This window comes from Notechis scutatus, chromosome 4 (genome assembly GCF_049901735.1).
Source record: "Notechis scutatus isolate UNSWTSFEM ecotype Mainland chromosome 4, rNotScu1.2, whole genome shotgun sequence".
Classification (NCBI taxonomy): domain Eukaryota; kingdom Metazoa; phylum Chordata; class Lepidosauria; order Squamata; family Elapidae; genus Notechis; species Notechis scutatus.
The window spans coordinates 83,834,786-83,853,660 of NC_142012.1; the positions used below are offsets into that span (position 1 = coordinate 83,834,786).

At 41.8% G+C, this 18,875-nt stretch overlaps 1 protein-coding gene across 3 annotated transcripts in view; it reads right to left on the reverse strand.

Annotated features, from left to right (window-relative positions):
• OGDHL (oxoglutarate dehydrogenase L) overlaps positions 1-18,875 on the reverse strand; it is a 42,819-nt gene that overhangs the window by 11,600 nt on the left and 12,344 nt on the right. For all 3 annotated transcript variants that reach the window (XM_087963972.1, XM_087963974.1, XM_087963973.1), the window contains exons 8-16: positions 17,559-17,649; positions 15,457-15,636; positions 14,404-14,532; positions 13,792-13,971; positions 11,739-11,891; positions 9,677-9,779; positions 8,848-8,976; positions 2,957-3,107; positions 720-847 (exon numbers count right to left, since the gene is read on the reverse strand). In XM_087963972.1, the coding sequence (XP_087820098.1) occupies positions 720-847; positions 2,957-3,107; positions 8,848-8,976; positions 9,677-9,779; positions 11,739-11,891; positions 13,792-13,971; positions 14,404-14,532; positions 15,457-15,636; positions 17,559-17,649 (1,244 nt within the window). The remainder of the gene's footprint in view (positions 1-719; positions 848-2,956; positions 3,108-8,847; positions 8,977-9,676; positions 9,780-11,738; positions 11,892-13,791; positions 13,972-14,403; positions 14,533-15,456; positions 15,637-17,558; positions 17,650-18,875) is intronic.

Here is an 18,875-nt window from a genome sequence, read left to right on the forward strand (position 1 = left end):
ACACTAAAAGGCAAAAGAGGATAGGATAGATCCATAGTAGTGATATACAGATATATGTAAGGATTAGGTGTGTGTATATGGCATAAAATAAGGATAAAAAAGAGGTCTTACAAACTGTTGAAGATGAGAATGTTTTTAATTGTTTTCTATTTTTCTCTTTCTATTTTCTTCTTTCTTTCTTCTTTTTCTCTCTTTCATTTATGTATGTGTTGTTGGTTTGTTTTAATTGTAAAATCAATAAAATTTATTTTTTTTAAAAAAGAAAATTACTAAAAGAACGGAACATAAAAGTACTATAATGACCAGCACAGTTCTCACACAGCTATTGTTCAAGCACAATAATAGCAAATGGTCAGAATAGCTGTGAGAGCTTTAGCATACAATAAACCTATATATTCACTGTAGAGCCTGGACTCCTGATTTCCTACGCTTGACATTACTATTATCACAATGAAGAATGATTTGCTGCATCTTATATTTCCTTCCCAATGGTAGCCACCTGAAAATTATGCTACTAGAAAAGGAGCTAGGGTTTATTTCCTGGTGTAACACAATAAAACAGGTCCAGATAATTTTTTAAAAAATGAATCATCAGTTATTGTTTTTAGAAAAACCTAAGAAACACATTGACCTGATATCAAAATATAGCTCAGTCTGATTACCAAAGGTAGGCCCCTCCATCTAAGCTAAATGACTCCACAGGAAACCATCCAACTTACCCAAGACTCCATATTCTGAAAGGGAGCTATTGCACACGGTGTAAGGAGCCTGTTGCTCCCACAGGTGATTCATAGGAACACAAGTCCTCTTGTCGACATTTTGATCATGCAGCACATGGTGGCGATGGCTACCGGGATTTTCAGCAAGCCAGTGGGAAGGAATTTGGAAAAACAAAATGCAACGGAGGGGTGAAACACAGAACATTTGGGCACCTTAAAGGTGTTACTGCAAAAACTTTCACTGAGTCCCAAAGGGACTTTTCCAAAAGATAATTGGGCTTCCTTGTTGTTTTTTTTCTTTGAAAACATTTTGCTTCTCATCCAAGAACTGAAGAAATTTCTTGGAAAAGGGTGACCATGTGGGGAGGGGGGTGGGATTCCTGCCAAGATATTTTCAAGAAGAGACTGGACTGCCATAGATCAGAAATGGTGTAGGGTCTCCTGCTTGGGTGGGGGGTTGGACTAGATGACCTACAAAGTCCCTTCCAACTTTGTTCATCTGTTAAATATGATGGTTTGCCTTTAAGCAAAGGAGTTCCCAACCTTACCTTCAACTTAAATCAGGGCTTTCCTTGCTGGCAACTCACATGCTTTCCCAACTTCACCCCATCCTGAACATCGCATGAATACACAACTGAGGTCAATATACTGACATCAATTTTTATTAAAAAAAAAAATTAACAATTTGGAGGAATGGAATGGAGCCCTTAAACAGGATGCTGCTGCCTCTCGGCCCCCCAAAGGTAACTTTGGCACCATTGTTATGCAACCCATGAAGCTTTTCAAGAGAAGCAGTTATACTCCATACAATATGAAGTGTGGAAGCTATTACACAACAGGGCTGCTTTCCCTCAAAATTACGGCTGCGGAATTCTATCGCTCACGGCTTTCAGACATGAGCAGTTTGTATCGCGCCTCCTTGGTTTCCACCTCCTTAAGCAAATCCTCAAGACCTGCATTTGAAAGAGCGCATTCTTCTCCACTAGCCACCCTCCCCACCTTCACTGCTGCTGAGAGCCCCCTGGAGCACCATTAATCAGCCTCTGAATGAGGCACCCAGGACCATTCTCAAAACGGAGAGGACTGAAGTAATTACTGTAATCCATTAACTCCCCAAGCAAGACTAACTGAGTGAAACACACCAATATGTTCAACTTCTAGAACCACGAAAGAAAAAAGGGGGCCATTACCCTGAAAATAGCTATTCTGTGGACATATGCTTCCCCAGGCTGCAGCTTCTAATTCGGCTAGCAAAGAGCAAAGTATAACTCCGAAACAAATTAAGATTATAAAAAAAAAGACAACGCCAGCTTGAGTCAAAGGTGAGAGAATGACTATGAAAAGCTCATTGAGAGAGCAAATTTAGTTCGCTTCTCACATCATTTTTTTTAAAAAAGAGCAAGCTTGAACGCCAAGCTTTATTCTAGTTTTCAGAATAAAACAGAGAGGAGTTATCCCATAATAAATAATGTTTTCAGTAAGGGGTAGGTAATCTTTGTCATTTTTACCAGAACATACGGAGACACAACTATTCCTTTGGAAAATTCCTGTAAAATTCTAAATCGTATTTAGAAAGCAAATGATCATTGTAATAGCAATTTCTGAATGGTGTCCACATTTCTTTGAGAGCTGAAGTGACAATCTCAGTATTCCAAATTTCATGCAGTTCCTTTCTGTTCTCCACATTTAAGCAAAAAAATCCCCTCCTGACACTTCTAGGAATTCTTGCAGGAATTCTTGCAGTCAGTTTCTACAAGAAATTCAGAGATTCATATTCTGCTGTCCATATAATTGAACGTTTTTAACCAAAGCATTACAGGAAATCTGCATGACAACAACGCACCCTAATTTTGAGGCAGGCCAATATGAGCACCAACTCTTACTAAAATCTTTATGTTTGTCCCAAAGGTGCTTTTCCAAAGGCAACTGAACTTTCTTTGTTTTTTTTCCCTTCAAAATGTTTCACTTCTCACCTAAGAAGCTTCTTCTGTTCTGATTGAATGGTGGGAATGGAAGGATTTATATTCTCTGCAGTCCTTTGCAATCCTTCTATTTCCCACATTTGGTCAGAACCGAAGAAGCTTCTTGGGTGAGAAGCAAAACATTTTCGAGGGAAAAGCCAAGAAAGTCCGTTGTCTTTTGGAAAAGAACCTTTGGGAGAACCTGGATGATGGATTTATCCCCACAAATCTATTTATGTTTCATCCCCAATGCATGGCAGATGATTGACAACTCACCTGAAAGTCCCCCGTTCAACATCCTGGCCACTTAGCCGGACATGGATGCCCTCTTTCAATAAGGACCCAAAAGCCATGTATTCTCCCAGGGCCCAGTCAACCACCCGGCTCATGGTCATTTCTAGCCGACTTTTCAAAATCCGAGAAAGTCCTAAATGAGGAAGAAGGAGGAGGTGTGATTAAAGATCTATTGACCTGTTCTCGCTTGCAAAGCAAAAACGGAAGGAGGAGGAAGGAGTTAATGTTATGCTCGTTTGCCACCTTCAGTTACTTATAAAATAATAAAAGTGGGATAAAAATCTAATAAACACATAAACAAGCCACCTGGATCAGTTATCCCAAAGAGCTGAAAGGCATAGTACATGAATTCCATGGTAGCCTCATTTAAACCTTGAAGTCACTTTCCTTCTTGACCATTGTGCATTTCTGCTAGCTGCACTCCGATTCAACTCACAAAACGTCCCTGGAATTAAGTTCCTGTTAGGTTCCAGTCCTGTCTTATTATTTACCTGGTCCTTGTTAAATCACAGAATACTTTGAGTCTACATATAAAGCCTTGCAATAATTGATACCTTAATACTCCTTATACCTCATACCAGTAATATATTTGCATTTTAAAAAGACTGAATCCTTAGACCGGTATCTGTCTTCCCCAAGCAATTTAGCAAACACACCTCACTTTTATTACCATTTTATACTTCTGCCTGTTTGATTTAAATGCCTACCCTTTTATTTTAAATTGTGTTATTCATGAAATAAGCAACAAAATGTTGCAGAAATACTTGTTAACAAATAGCATTCCTCCTTTCATTCATGGAAGAGGAGATGATTTGCTGAATTTTTCACAACGGAAGCAAAGGCTCTGTCTATACTTATATTAAGGCTTAATATTGTTATTTATTTTTTATTTATTTTATTTATTTATTTTGTAAATTGCTTACAAGATAATAGGTATAAGTAAAAACATAGTTATGAATACATGGATACATATAAGAAAAATAAAAAAATAAAAGAAACAATAGGACAGGGATGGTAGGCACGTTGGTGCGCTTATGCACGCCCCCTACAGACCTCTTAGGAAAGGGGTGAGGTCAATAGTAGACAGTCTAAGGTTAAAGTTTTTGGGGTTTGGGGAAGAAACCACAGAGTCAGGTAGAGTATTCCAGACATTGACCCCTCTGTTGGTGGTCAATGTCATATTTCCTGCAATCAAGTTTGGTGCGATTAACCTTGAGTTTGTATCTATTGTTTGCTCTTGTATTGTTATGGTTGAAACTGAAGTATTCATTGACAGGTAAGTCATTGCAATGTATGATTTCATATACTATACTTAGATCGGACCAAAGGCGACATAGTTCTAGGTTTTCTAGGTCTAGAACTTCAAATCTGGTGGCATAAGGTATTCTGCAACGAGTAGAGGAATGGAGAACTCTTCTTGTGAAATATTTCTGGACTTTCTCAATTGTATTAATATCAGATATGTAATGTGGGTTCCAGACCAATGAACTGTATTCAAGTATTGGTCTTGCAAATGTTTTGTATGCTCTAGTTATTAGTGTAATATTACCAGAGAAAAAGCTACGTAAGATTAGGTTAACAACTCTTAACACCTTTTTGGCTATGTAGTTACAGTGGGCTCTAGCACTTAGGTCATTAGAGATGAGTACTCCAAGATCTTTGATAGAGATTGGATCATCAACAAGGTCTTGACTATTCATCCTGTATTTTATTTTCTGATTTTTTTTTTGCCAATATGTACGACAGAGCAGTTATTTGTTGAGATTTGAAGTTGCCATCTGTTTGACCATTCTGATACATAGTCAAGTTCTTTTTGAAGGGTAGCAGTATTGTCTGTGGTGTTGAATAGCTTTACATCATCAGCGAAGAGAACGCAGTTGCTCTTGATATGATCACAGAGGTCATTTATGTAGAGTATGAAGAGAGTTGGTCCTAGAACACTGCCTTGGGGGACACCGCTGTTGACAGGTACAGAATTTGATAGGACGCTCCCAATTTTGGCCATTTGTTGTCTGTTTGACAGGAATCCAGTTATGCAGGTGTCCAGAGATACCATAAGATTTTAGTTTTAGGAGTAGTTTGTCGTGTACCACTGAATGAAAGGCTTTACAGAAGTCTATGTAGATTGTGTCTATTGTGTAGTCCATATGTTTTTGCAGTGTAAGAGTTTCAGGTTATATGATAGTTTTTCCTGAAACCAAATTGTTTATTGGAGAGTAGGTTGTTTGTCTCTAAGTGGAGGATAATGGATTGGTTAATAATTGATTCCATGACTTTACAGGTGACGCAGCATAAGGAGATTGGTCTGTAATTTTCTACTAGTCTGGGGTCTCCCTTTTTGAAGATGGGGATGACCGTGGCTAGTGACCATAGGTTTGGCAAGGAGCTGGTCCTGAAAGATTTTTCAAAGATTATGCTTAGAGGTTCGGCTATGGCAGTGGGTAGCTTTTTAAAGAAGTAGGCACATATTCCATCCTGTCCAATAGATAGAGATGATTTTAAAGGGGGGGGGGGGGGGGGGGGGGGGGGGGGGGGGGGGGGGGGGGGGGGGGGGGGGCGGGGGGGGGGGGGGGGGGGGGGGGGGGGGGGGGGGGGGGGGGGGGGGGGGGGGGGGGGGGGGGGGGGGGGGGGGGGGGGGGGGGGGGGGGGGGGGGGGGGGAGGGGGCGGGGGGGGGGGGGCGGCGGGGGGGGGGGGGGGGGGGGCGGGGGGGGGGGGGGGGGGGGGGGGGGGGGGGGGGGGGGGGGGGGGGGGGGGGGGGGGGGGGGGGGGGGGGGGGGGGGGGGGGGGGGGTGGGAAGGGGGAAGGAATAGAATTTTTCCAAAATTTAGAAGATGGAAATATAGGAAATACTGGGCATGATCCATTGCTGTTTACAAATACTGAGCCAAAGAATGTGTTAAAGAGGTTGGCTTTAATGGTGTCATCATTGCAGTCTTTACCATTAGGTCCTTTCACGGGTGGGATGGACCTTGAGTCTTTTAGTTTGTTGTTTACAAAATTGTAGAAAGCACGGGTGGAATTGGTGTGTAGAAGTTTTCTTCTTGTTTAATGTGATAATTGGTGCATTCAGTTTTTATCTAGTGGCATACATTTTTGTATCGGCTTTTGAAGTTGGTAACCTGACCAGATTTGTTTTTCCACCAAAGTGATTTCTTTTTGGATTGAAGCTTCCTTATTGTTATGGGTAATTTGTTTATTTCTGGTTTTGGGAGTTGTTATTGGTATATATAGTTTGATGACTCTTTTGACTTCAAGTAAAATTATGTTGGAATGGTCTTCAACAGTATTGCATCCAGTGAATAGAAATTGTCAATCAAGGGATGAGAGATCGTTGTTTATAAGATCATAGTTGCCTTTTTTGAAGTTATAATTGGGGATTCCATCATTGTGATGGTTTTTGTGTGGATGTATGTTGAGACATGTTGTGGTCAGTGTTGGAAAAGGGTTCTTTAATTTGTATTCCATAAATTGAATTCAAACTATTGCAGAAGATGAGATTGAGGCAGTTGTTAAGTCTAGTGTTGTTGGTTACTAGTTGTTCTAGTCCCAGATTTGTTACTGCATTGTATAAGGTTGCATGTGTGGGTTCAGTTGTACATTCGTTAAGGGTCCAGTTAATATGAGGTAAATTGAAGTCACCAAGAAAGATAAAAGCGTGTGGGCAGCATGCTGCCCATGTTAGTAGTGTATTTAGCTTGTTTGCATGTTCGATGTCATAATCAGGGGCTCTGTAACATAGTAAGAGCCAAAATGTGATATTTAAGGACAGTCCACAGACGATGGTCTCAGGAATAGCAAGCTCCTGGGTAACTTGGGTGTTTTTTAGATGTAGGGACTTTTTATAGAAGATAGCAAGAAGAGGGCAAGTCGCTTTCTATTTCATGAAACAAGCAAGATTTCACTTTGCTGCAACTGACAGTTTCAACTCTAATATGTTTGATAAACTGAAATCAAACCAGTCAATTGTCTCTTCAAAATTAGAAATATTCACAGATGTCCATAAAGTAACAAGCAGACGGTTCATAATGCATTATAACTTTTCAATGGTCCAGAAATGTCTATCTGGATTTAACCAAATATTCATGTATCAAACCTTCTAGCAATTGCAGAACTGCTATTAACTATACTTCATATGCATGGCTTCCTTCAAATGCTTCCTAACGAACAATGATATTGTAACTCAGTAAGAACATTTTTGTTAATTGCATGCCACTTGGACACAAAACATTAGAGAATTATAATTGAAAGCATTGCAATAAAGGCTTCTCGGGAATTTTAATTGCCCAAACCTCCTGTTGATCAATCTCAAAGGAAGGAAAAAATAAAATAAAATATAGCCAGATGATTGAACAATTTGTTATTAGACCTACACAGCATGACTAGACATATAAAGATGTGAAAATATGTTCAGTTAGTTCATGAGAAAGTTGACTCCTTAGAGAAGCTGGACAGAGAACCTGTTAAAGCAGTGGTCCCCAACCTTTTTGTACCAGGGACCGGTTTCAAGCAGAAAATTTTGCAAGGACCGGGGGAGAGAGAAGGAGGGGGGGCTTTTCCTGTCGCCGCAGCTATTCCGAACGCCCGTTTCACCCCCACCCCAACCCGCCCGCCCTTCAATCCACAGTGTCCCGTTCTGCCTGCCTGCCTGCCTGCCTTAGTTTCTGGTTGTTTGGGAGCAGCTTCGCTGAGAATAATAACTATTCGCTCTTTTACTCAGCCGAAGCTGTTCCGATTCAACCATTAACGAAGGCAGGCAGGCAGGCAGAACGGAGCACTGGTTGAATCCAGCCGCGCGGCGGCGGGCGGCGGGCGGGCAGGCGGACGGGGTGGGGTGGGGGAGAAACGGGCGCTTCGGCGACAGGAAAAGCCCCCCTGCTTCTTTGAAGCAGTTTCTTCCTGTGCTGGTGGAGGAGCGAGAGAGACTGAGAGAGCTGACCCAGAGAGAAGGACAGGCTTCGGTTGCTTCCTCCCTCCCCTTCTTTCATTTGTGTCCTTGATCCCCGATCCCAGCAGCATTCACCGAAGGTGAAAGAAAGCCGCCATTTTTTAAAAAAAATTCTTTGCGGCCCGGTAGAGAGTGCTCCACGGCCCGGCACCGGTCCGCGCCCGTGGTTGGGGACCCCTGTGTTAAAGCAGAGGCCTTTTTAAAAGGTAGAGATGTTACAGAAAGATCAGAGTAGATACAACTTTTGATTTCCTTCCCAACCCTGCCTTTCTGGCTTCTTTCTTCTTTCTACTTTTTTTTAAATAGTTCATCATGCAAAAACATTTTTTTTCTTTTAACTTTGCATGTTCATTTGCAGGAATGCACAGCTACTATGAGCTCCATTGTAAAAGGCACAAGACTTGTGTTTGCAATCAATAAGAACCTCTGCTATTAACGTATTTACTTTAGTACCTTATCACTTCATTCACCATTGGGCTAGCCCTAATTCCAACCTGGTATTTGCCTAGGAGGGCATTAAACCTAACGACTTCTTCCTGTGATGGCTTCAGTTCACAAAAGCATAGTTAATGAACCTGACATTCAAATCTGATATTCAGATTCAAATAGTGATGAGGCCCACGTGGTAAACCTCCAGGGGTGTGAAATGGGGGTAAATGGAAAACTGTCCTTGGAATGAGGGTGAAAAAGAAACACTGCATCTTCATGGCATCCAAGCCCCAGCTGTCTGGAAAAGGAGAGAAGCTGATGTTCCCAAACAAGAAGGAAGGAAGAGAGGGAGGGAGGGAGGAGGGAGGGAGGGAGGGAGGGAGGGAGGGAGGGAGGGAGGAAGGAAGGAAGGAAGGAAGGAAGGAAGGAAGGAAGGAAGGAAGGAAGGAAGGAAGGAAGGAAGGAAGGAAGGAAGGAAGGAAGGAAGGAGTTTCTCACCTCCGTGTATTTTGAAGCCTTCAAGGGGCACAGAGCTGGCAACTTGGCCGATATGGCTCAGTAGCTCCTCGGGGATGCCTGTGGAAGGACAGGTCATACTCTTCGGTTCACCATCCAAGTTAAAAAACCCTGGAAAACAGAGACATTTGGAATAGGATGCAAAACCTTTGACTCCCTCCCTCTCCCTCTCCCTCTCCCTCCCTCACTCCCTCCCCTCTGAAAGTCAATTCAGGAATCGTAGCAAAAGTTGCCATCCGCAAATAACAGAATTGTAAGGGGTGATTTCTATGGAGATGACAAACCACTTAAAAGATTTTCTGGCTTGATGGTTTCAGAGACCTTAACAGAAAGATGGGATTCAGACAGAAGATGGAAAGTGACATATTTTTAACCTCTTTTGTGGGAAGGGAGATTTGCTGAAGGTACCCCTTCCTTTTTGGCTTCTCAAATATGCTGGCAACAGCTTCTGTTTTATAAATTTAATATTTGAAAAGGTCCACAAAGGGACAGACGTAGGATGATTAGAGGAAAATAATAAGAAAGCTGTCACCACCATAAAGGATGCTGGTGTGCATGCGTGCGTGTGTGTGTGTGTGCCAAAACAGTCAAGTAGGCAGCCATAATTGTGCCAATGGGATTCTGCCCCTTTTTTACATGTTCCACATGCCGATACCCTTGATCCCCCCCAATAACAATATTTAACCAATCAAAATGCATTATTTTTAAGTGTGGAAACATTACATGCACCATTAGCCATGCTTAAGAGTGAGGGAGGGGGGAAATACTGAAAAGCTAAGCATCTCAGCACAATTGCCAACAATCTTGATACCTGGCCAAGGAGAATCCAGCCAGTGCTTAATATGGAGAATTTTATTATCTTTCGACCTGGCGTAAGCTTCTTCACAGATCTTATCATATTTTGCAATTTCTTCCTGTAGAATAGAAGGTGGGAGGGAGGGAGAAATCACAGACTGGAACTACTGGTTCGACCAGAGAGTGAGTTTTTAACCAATTCTTATCCAGAATCAATCTTTCTCTCCTCTTCCGTATTTTCCTTTTTTGGATCTCCTCTTGAAAAATGCTGCCAGCCTTCTTGATGTGGCTTAAATCTTGTCAACAAGCAAATCTGTTACGAGTGCCAGTCCACTGACTGAATATGAGTATTGGAAAGGAACTATCAAATTATTTCCAAATCTAAGCAACAAGATTAATTTAACACACTGTGAAATGATATCTACCTTGATTGTACAGATATAAAGCTAACTTCCAAATGTGGTGTATCTAAAAGCTAGTAGTCACAGTCTAACATCTAACAGAAAACTATAATTAACTGCACTTTTCAGCATTAGAAGAAAGACTACTTGGTTGGAAACATTCATCTACCCAACATTCTTCTGATTTCCCAAATTTGCATGACTATCTTCCCACAAACATATATCAGAACTGTCTGTATACTCAAGTGTATCAACCACGTCTCGCTGAATTATGATTTATAAATCACCTAGAAGGATATTCCTTGGAGGCCAGAGATAGCCATGACCCATCAAAGGCCTCCTGGAACATTCATGGTTCTTTGTGGAAGCTCTCGGACTTTTGAAGAACATGGGTGGGTTTTAGAAGGCCCTCAACCATGGCCATACTGGATGACGCCTTGAGGCTTTGAAGAGCCGCTTAGGAAGGGACTCTCCCTTTATGGTGACCCAGTGAGTGAAGCAGCCTTCTGAATGGTTTCACTGCTGCCCTAATTGTCATTTGGTCCCTGAGGTTACATCGTTATATTCTAAAACTGAAGACCTCACTTGGCCAATGAGCTCACCTGGTGTCTTCAAAAACACCCCACCCCCCAATATTTCATCCACTGTGAGGATAAGAGAGCCCCCACTCCCTTCCTCAACATGAACAAGGCTCTCCACACAGGCAAAAACAAATAAATATAATCCCATTGAGGTTTTTTACCACCGTAGTAGGGGACTGTGGTGGTTCATGTGTTAAGACGCTGGGCCTGCACACCACGGAGGTCGTTGAGGCTCGATTCCCGGGAGCGAATAAACCATGGAAGGGACAAGAAAGGAGCCTCCCCTAATTGCCTACTGGCATTCAGTAAAGATAACACCACCCCAAAAAATCCCTTTTTTTGGCAGCCAGCCAGCCACCTCAGGGTGATCCCTGGCTAAACATGTGCCATGCGCTAAACAAAACAAACAAACAAAAAACCCCCACTGTAGTACATAAGAGACTTCCTCCTTCCAAGTCACAATGAGCAGGATTTAAGATCAGGCCAATTATTTGGGGAAAGGAAGAGTGGGGGCAGGGGGTGGGTGACACACACTATAGAAGCAACGTTTCTTTGACCTAGGGCAAGAGAAAGGCAATAACCATTTAAATGGCATCTGGCTACTCTTCTATAAAAGCTGGAATCAGAGCTTTCTGGAGTAACTTGGCTTAAGAAGGCACCCACAATCCTTGCTGGCTCTCTGTGATCTGTTCTTGCTTCCAAGGACACGGAAGCCCATCCCCTCTGGAGCCCTGAAACATACAGAAAGTCTGCCGGTAACCGTTGAGGAGATGCCTTGGGGTTTAGGCCCCGTTTTCGAAATGGCATGTTGTGTGCAGCCATCAAATCTTCCATCCCTTGTCCCTGATGGATTTGCTTTTCACCCTTCTGGTTATTATTCACTCGCCATATCTACTGCTCTTGGTTCTTGTTTTGGTTAACATTGCTAGATGTTAAATGTTACTGTATTTTTAAAGGCTTAGAAGTAACAATCTGGTTTCCATCATTAGTTACATGGAGAAAAATAACAATTGGCGGGAAGGTGCCCCAGTTGGAGCAATGGGTTACAGCAATGTTCCTTGTCCCAAAACCGGCACCCCGCATCGCCAGGGTCTACCTCAAACTCTTGCAGCGTGACCAACCCATCAGCAATCAGCTGGTCAGCGTACTTGTTCAACACCGGCACCTGCTTTGAAATCTGCTTGTACATCAGCGGCTGAGTGAACATGGGTTCATCCATTTCGTTGTGGCCTCGTCTTCGATAACAAACCTGCAGAGGAGGATTGGATTTTCATCAGGATGACGTCCCAAAGAGGCTGTTCCAAGAGGCAGCTGGACTTCCTTTGTTGCTGTTGTTTTCTTGAAGACGTTTCGTTTCTCACCCAAGAAGCGTCTTCAGCTATTCAGCTTCTTCTTGGAGGAGAAGCGAAACATCTTCAAGGAAAAAACACAGAAAGTCTGGTTGCCTCTTGAAAAAGCCCCTTTGGGACAACCAGGACCAGGATGGTGGAGAATCTCCACAGACAGCAGGATGAAGTTGTACCCTGTTCACTCTCCAAACAGAGTGAAAGAAATTATTCCTTCCTTTTCTGATGTCTTTCCTGCCATTTTTCATGTAAAATGGTGCTCAGACTTACTTAACTACTAATTGTTGAAATGCATATATTTATTTGTTAAATTTATTTGCCGCCTCTCGCTGTAGGGCGACTAGCCAGGATCAGAGGCTAAAGGAAAGTCATAAAAAGGAAGAAAAGTGAAAGGTGTGTAAACAAAACAGAAGTAAAATAATAGAACAATAAAATAAACAATGACAAAGGAACATGTCAAGAATAAATACATCAATATGATAATCATAAAGATGGACAGGTGGAGAGCAGAGAGCAAGGGCAGGGGGGAAGAGGTGGAGCCTGCCATCCATCTAGCAGTCACCTCTAGCATTGCATGTTCTTTGCTGCTATCTACCCAACGGCAAGTTTTTAAAATAGCAAAACATGAACTGTTGGCAAGCATAAGTGGTATATTTTTAAAGAGGAGAACAATTTATTTGGTTTCCTGCAGAGTGAAGCATCTAATCACAGCAACCTGAGATCCTATTTTTCATTGACTTCTACATACATTTTAAGAGAACCATTCAGCTTCTTAACACTGGCTCACATTCAGGACTCTCTGTACGGCGAACTTAAGGATCAGAATTTGAAAAGTACATGTATTTTCTCCAGAGTCTACAGGTCGAAAGGCAAGATCATACTGATGGTCTCTTCTCACAACAGCTTTGCTCCTAATTGTTCCAATTTTCAAGAGCCAACTAGACTTTGATTTTCCTTTGGAAATGTTTCGCTTCTTCACCCAAGGAGCTTCTTCAGCTCTGACTGGATGGTGGGGAATGGAAGGATTTATATTCCTTGCAGACGACTGGTCATTTGCATCCTTTCAGCAAGTCATTGAGGCCACTCGGAGGTTTGTCCGTGTCCTCAGGGTCAGATCAACCACTTCATAAGTGCATGGCACAACATAGGAGAACAAACCCATCAGGACTAGATTCAGCAGTCCATCTGCATTTAAAAGACATAGGCCACTCTTTTGAACAAAGGACACATTTTGGACAGAGAGGACCACTGGTTTAACAGAGGGGCCAAAGAGGCCATCTATGTCAAAATTGAACAGCCCTCTCTCAACAGAGGGAGACGGATAGAACACCATCTATAGTCTACAACACAGTTGTATTCTGTCAACAGTTCCAAGAAGGCTCCACACACATTTGCACCACTCAGATGACCCTGAGGACACAGATAAACCTCCTTAACAACCCGTGAAAAGAATGCAAATGGCCAGCGGTCTGCAAGGAGTATAAATCCTTCCATTCCCCACTTTCCAGCCAGAGGTGAAGGAGCTTCTTGGATGAGAAGCGAAATGAGAAGTCTTCAAAGAAAAACCAGAAAGTTCAGTTGGCTCTTGAAAAAGCACCTTTGGGCCAACCGTGACCTGAAGGGCTGAGACCCTCCATGGATGCTTTGCTCCTGAGAAATTCCCAGGAGATGTTTTGCAGCAGCAGCAACAGAAAACACACCGAGAGGAAGGGGCTGCTTTGAAAAGCTCTCCTGTACACACAGGAAGGAAGGTTTTATGCACCCAGTTAGATATCTGTTCGGGTAAAGAATAAGAGCCCTTACCAGGTCTATAACCACGTCTTTGTTAAAAGTGTTTCTCCACTCAGCAGCGACATTGCATACATACATCACCGCTTCTGGATCATCAGCATTCACATGGAAGATGGGTGCATTGACTACCCGTGCCACATCTGTGGGATATGGAGAGGACCGAGCCATTCGGGGGTCCGTAGTAAAACCAATCTAAAATGCGAGATAAATTGCTTAACTGAGTAATTGCAGTATTCCCCTTCTTTCACTTCTCTGTTACTGAAAGTTATTCAAGTGAACTCATTGGTGTTCTTTGAGCTGGGTTGTTTGCCTGCCGACATTTCATTGTCTAATTAGATAATAACCCCCCCTCCCCACTGATGATGTTACCTAGCTGGGTCATGAAATGTCTTCAAGAAAACCACCCAGCTCAAAGAGCACTGAGGACTCCACAGTTCAACTCTGGTTAACTGGATCTACTGAGAACTGTAATTCTTAACCCGTATTTTTCTGCCAAAGGACAATTTGGTTCCATGGGGGACCAGATGTCACATAGGTTCTGTTATCTATTACAGTCGCTTCAGAAAGAGCTGTTGAAAGAGGCTAATGCAACTCAAAGTCTTAAGGACAGTCTCTAATTTGTACCTGGTTGTTGACCACAACGTGAATAGTGCCATTTGTGGTGTACGGTGGAAGGTCACTCAGATGGAAAGTTTCATAAACCACTCCTTGACCAGCAAAGGCGGCATCTCCATGTAGAAGTATAGACATAACCTAAGTCGGAATGGGTTTAAAAACAATGCATGTAGTTTCCAATCAACCATCTTACAAACATGCATGTCTGTTTTTGGATGGAATTCACAAAGATGATTAAGAAGGTGATCAAGCGTGTTGGAAGAGGACCTGTGATTGTGAAGCAGTTGCATGAACCACCTCCTTTCCAGGAATTAAAGCAGTTGTGGGTGTTTCTTTAAGGGTTTGTGCAATGCTTTAAAAGCTGCATCCTGGAGCCCCTTCATGCCCTTAAACCAAGAGCAGTTCTACAAAATTACCAGGTGGGCCTGGAAAGATACAGCTGCTTTAACAATTTTGAAAAGAAGATCTTTGCATCTCCACAGATCCTCAAGCACTTCTTCTGAAGATACAGAGGCCTACTGGGTATGATCCTCAGTGCCCTCAATGTCTTGGGGCCAGATTCTTAGAAGAGCTTCTGGAGCAGATAAATGATTTCTCTAGCTTCTCTCCTGGTCGGAACGGGACAACTTGCCCCGGCCGACTCACAATGGCCGAATCGCTGTGGGACCACTTGCCTTGGAACAATTCAATGCAGGGTAACTCAAGAGTGGGACAAGGGGAAAACTGCAGCTCACCCCAGCCTCAAGGAGTTCCAAACTTGAGAAGACTCAACCCTAAAGTAAGGCAAGCCCTGCTGCAATTCACTTGTCCCTCCCTTGAGTTATCCTGTGTTGAGTTGTCCCACAATTAATTTTCCCACAGTGACTTGGCCGTGGTGAGTTGTCCTACACCCCTCTCAGTCACACAATGATGACAGGATGTGCCAGGCATAGTTTGGGTGCCATCATGGCTTGTACTGGACATCCATGGTGATTTCCCACTGACCTTCTTCTATAAATTCAACTGGAGCTTTGAAAATTGAAACTGTAGGACACTCGACTGAATCTATTAAGATAACGTTACCTTTTTTCCTTCGGTATCCCCTCTGTAAAACTGCTCAGCTTTGGTTTTGCCTTGGACAACAGGATCTACCGCTTCCAAATGAGATGGGTTGGCCACAAGGGACAGGGTGATCTTTTTGTTCGTTACTCGGTTGATTCTCTCATGGTACATTCCCAAATGATATTTTACATCTCCAGATCCCTTAGGCAACCAGTAATGAGGAATGTATGTTAATATAAGCATATGCTCCTAGGATGGCTTGGCAGAACATTAAGCAATGATTTCTTTACCTAAACTCTGACTTATTTGTATGTCTTTATTGAATCAGCAAAGTATACCAAGAATCTATGGAGATTCTCAGCCCTCCAGGTCTTGGATTGTTCCAAAGGGGCTTTTTTTTCAAGAGGCACCTGGACTTTCTGGTTTTTCTTTGAAGACGTTTTGCTTCTTCAGCTCTGGATGACAAGTGAAACATCCTCAGGAAAAAATCAAGGAAGTCTTGTTGCCTCTTTTAAAAAAGCACCTTTGGGACAAGTATACCAAGAATTCAAAGTTTGTAGCTGACTCTTGAAAATTTGAACTTCCTTGAGCTGTTTGTTTTGTTCTTTATTTCACAACTTAGTTGAATCCTAGCAGGAGAGTGTTTATGTTGTCTGTTAAGTTTCTTCACTTTCCTTCTAACTGCCCAACAACAAAATAATTGATAATACACCTATTCTACCTATGGCTTCCAGAATAGGTATGCAAAACTGCAGGTAACAATAGAGGCTTGGGAGAACTACACAGTTTTTGGTGTCTCTTTGTTGGCTTCTGGTAGTCACCTGAACTTCTGGTAGCCCTTCTTTTTGTATTCATTGATCATTCCATCCTTCGGTACAACAGTTTAATCTACACAGAGATAGAAGAAGACGACTCCAAAGCTACTTTAAAAGAAATAAAAACTACATCCTGTTCCCAAAGATGTTTTTCTAAGAGGCAACTGGACTTCATTTTTCCTTGAGGACATTTTGCTTCTCATCCAAGAATCTTCTTCATTTCAGAACTGAAGAAGCTTCTTGTATGAGAAGTGAAACGTCTTCAAAGGAAAAACAAGAAGAAGAAAGTCCAGTTGCCTCTTGAAAAAGCCCCTTTGGGACAACTATGACCTGGATGACTGAGAACCTCCACAGACAACTGATACACCAAGTGTGGAATTCTTGCTTTAATATATATATATATGTATATGTAATATGTATATGTGTATGTATATGTGTATGTGTATGTATATATATATACATGTGCTTCTTGGAGTAATGTTTATTTGTAATGTTTATTATTATTAATGTTTATTGGAGTAATCATTACTCCGAGAAGCACAAAGCCAAAGACACAAGCCTGAAGATGACGAATGAGATTTCATTGAAACGTTGCCAAAATACTTCCAATTTTATGTGGGAGAAAACCCGAATAACCAAAGATCCATATATATATGTGTGTGTGTGTGTGTGTGTGTTTTCTTAAGTTTTCACGGGTACTTACATGTATGGTATTCAGCTTTGTTCGGGTATTTTCCCACGTCATTATAGTTGTGCTTTTAAAGTTGTAGCAACGTTTTGGCAGAATCTCATCTACCATCATCAGGCTTCTGTATTGTGTTCGTCTGTTGTGCTTTGCTCTTGCAAGCACGAAGCCGAAAGCACCAGCCTGAAGATGGCAAGTGGGACCTCGTCGAAATGTTGCCAAGATGCTCTCAATCTTACATGGGAAAAGACCCGAACACGCCAAGACCTGCATACCTGTGAAAATCTATGAATATATATATATATATATATATATATATATATATATATATATATATATATATATATATATATATATATATAATACAATGTAAACAATCATTGTTCAGTGATATGGCACAGCATGACTGTATATCAAATTTTAACATTTGATGCTGTTGCCTGCTGCTTTTTCTCAATTGTCCATTGGCTTAACTAATCAAAATTAATTAAACAAATGGTCACTCTGGCTTTTATGGAAAGTGGATCAAGTTGTCAAAACCCAAGATACCTACACAACAGTGTGATCAAGACAAGCAATTGTAGCCAACAATATTCTGAAAAGTTGAAAGGATATTTTCCCACCTCATCAGCTGCTTCAAGCTTTGGGTCAAACTGACAAAATATTTGCTCAAGTTCTTTTCGAATAACATTTGCCAACACATTCAGTCTTCCTCTGGGGAAAAAAAAAAAGCATCCAAAATAAATCACAAGAGGTAAAAATCAACAAATCTATACTATGTATAATCGATGGCTAAGATCTGTGATCAGTGTCTTACATCACGATTTAAAATGTTACTATTTCTCTCCCTAATGTTATTATCAGTGTATTTATACCTCACCTAAATGTGAGCAGAATTGTTTTAAAAGATAAGACAAACCGCTGAAATTAGCAGACCACTAATAAATAGAAAATAAGCTGAATGGCTAAACTGCCAAATGTTGGGAACAATGGACAAGACAATTGAAAAAAAGCAGCATGCAACAGCATCGAATGTTAAAATTTGTATGATGAGGGTTTATTACTTTGAACTTTAACTGACAGCAAAGCAAGAAATTGAAAACAAAACAATAGGAAAGGGAGATCATAAGAAAAAAAAAGATTTGAGGTGTGTCTCCCCCCACCAACCCCCCAAGTGAAAAGGAATGTTCTTAGTAACAGAACAAATTAGTGCAAACACAGTAACACACTAAATGGGGGGCAGACCCTGAAAAATAGGGAATGATATTCCATGCAAATCTGGATGTCAGTGTTCTAGGGAACCTCCATTCCTGTCAGTAACTCCAAGACAAGCATAATCTCTAAAGTACCTTTATTAGAATAGCACCTGGCACATCTGTGGAATTCCGAAACTAAAAGTTTCCCGGACTTCCCACAATGTCCCAACCAAAGGCGTTTTTTCCAAAACAATTTGCTTCTCATCTAAGAAGCTTCTTCAATTCTTCAGTTCTTTTTCAGAACTGAAGAAGCTTCTTGGATGAGAAGCGAATTGTTTTCAAAGGAAAAAAGCAAGGAAGTCCGGTCACTTTTTGGAAGAACACCTTTGAGGCAACCATGACCTGGATGATTGAGAATCTTCATAGATATTTAGGCAAGTAGATCATGCGCTCGTTTATGAAAATCAAAATTCCCTGCCTCTGTAAGATAAATTAATGGCTTAGATTTCAAAGTGGTCAAACTGGCTTCTAATTCAAACTCAGCCTCATCTGCCAAGATCTGTGGCAAATGTTAGTCACGGGTCCAGGGAACTGTGTTTCCACACCCATCCTTGTTCTCAAGGCACTTGAAGAACCATGACTGGTGGAATTCTCTTCCATTCCCTATCCTGAGCACTCAGTAGTCCTGTGTTGAAAAAGACTGATGCAATGTTAAGGCGCAGGGGTTAGAATGCGGGATTGCAG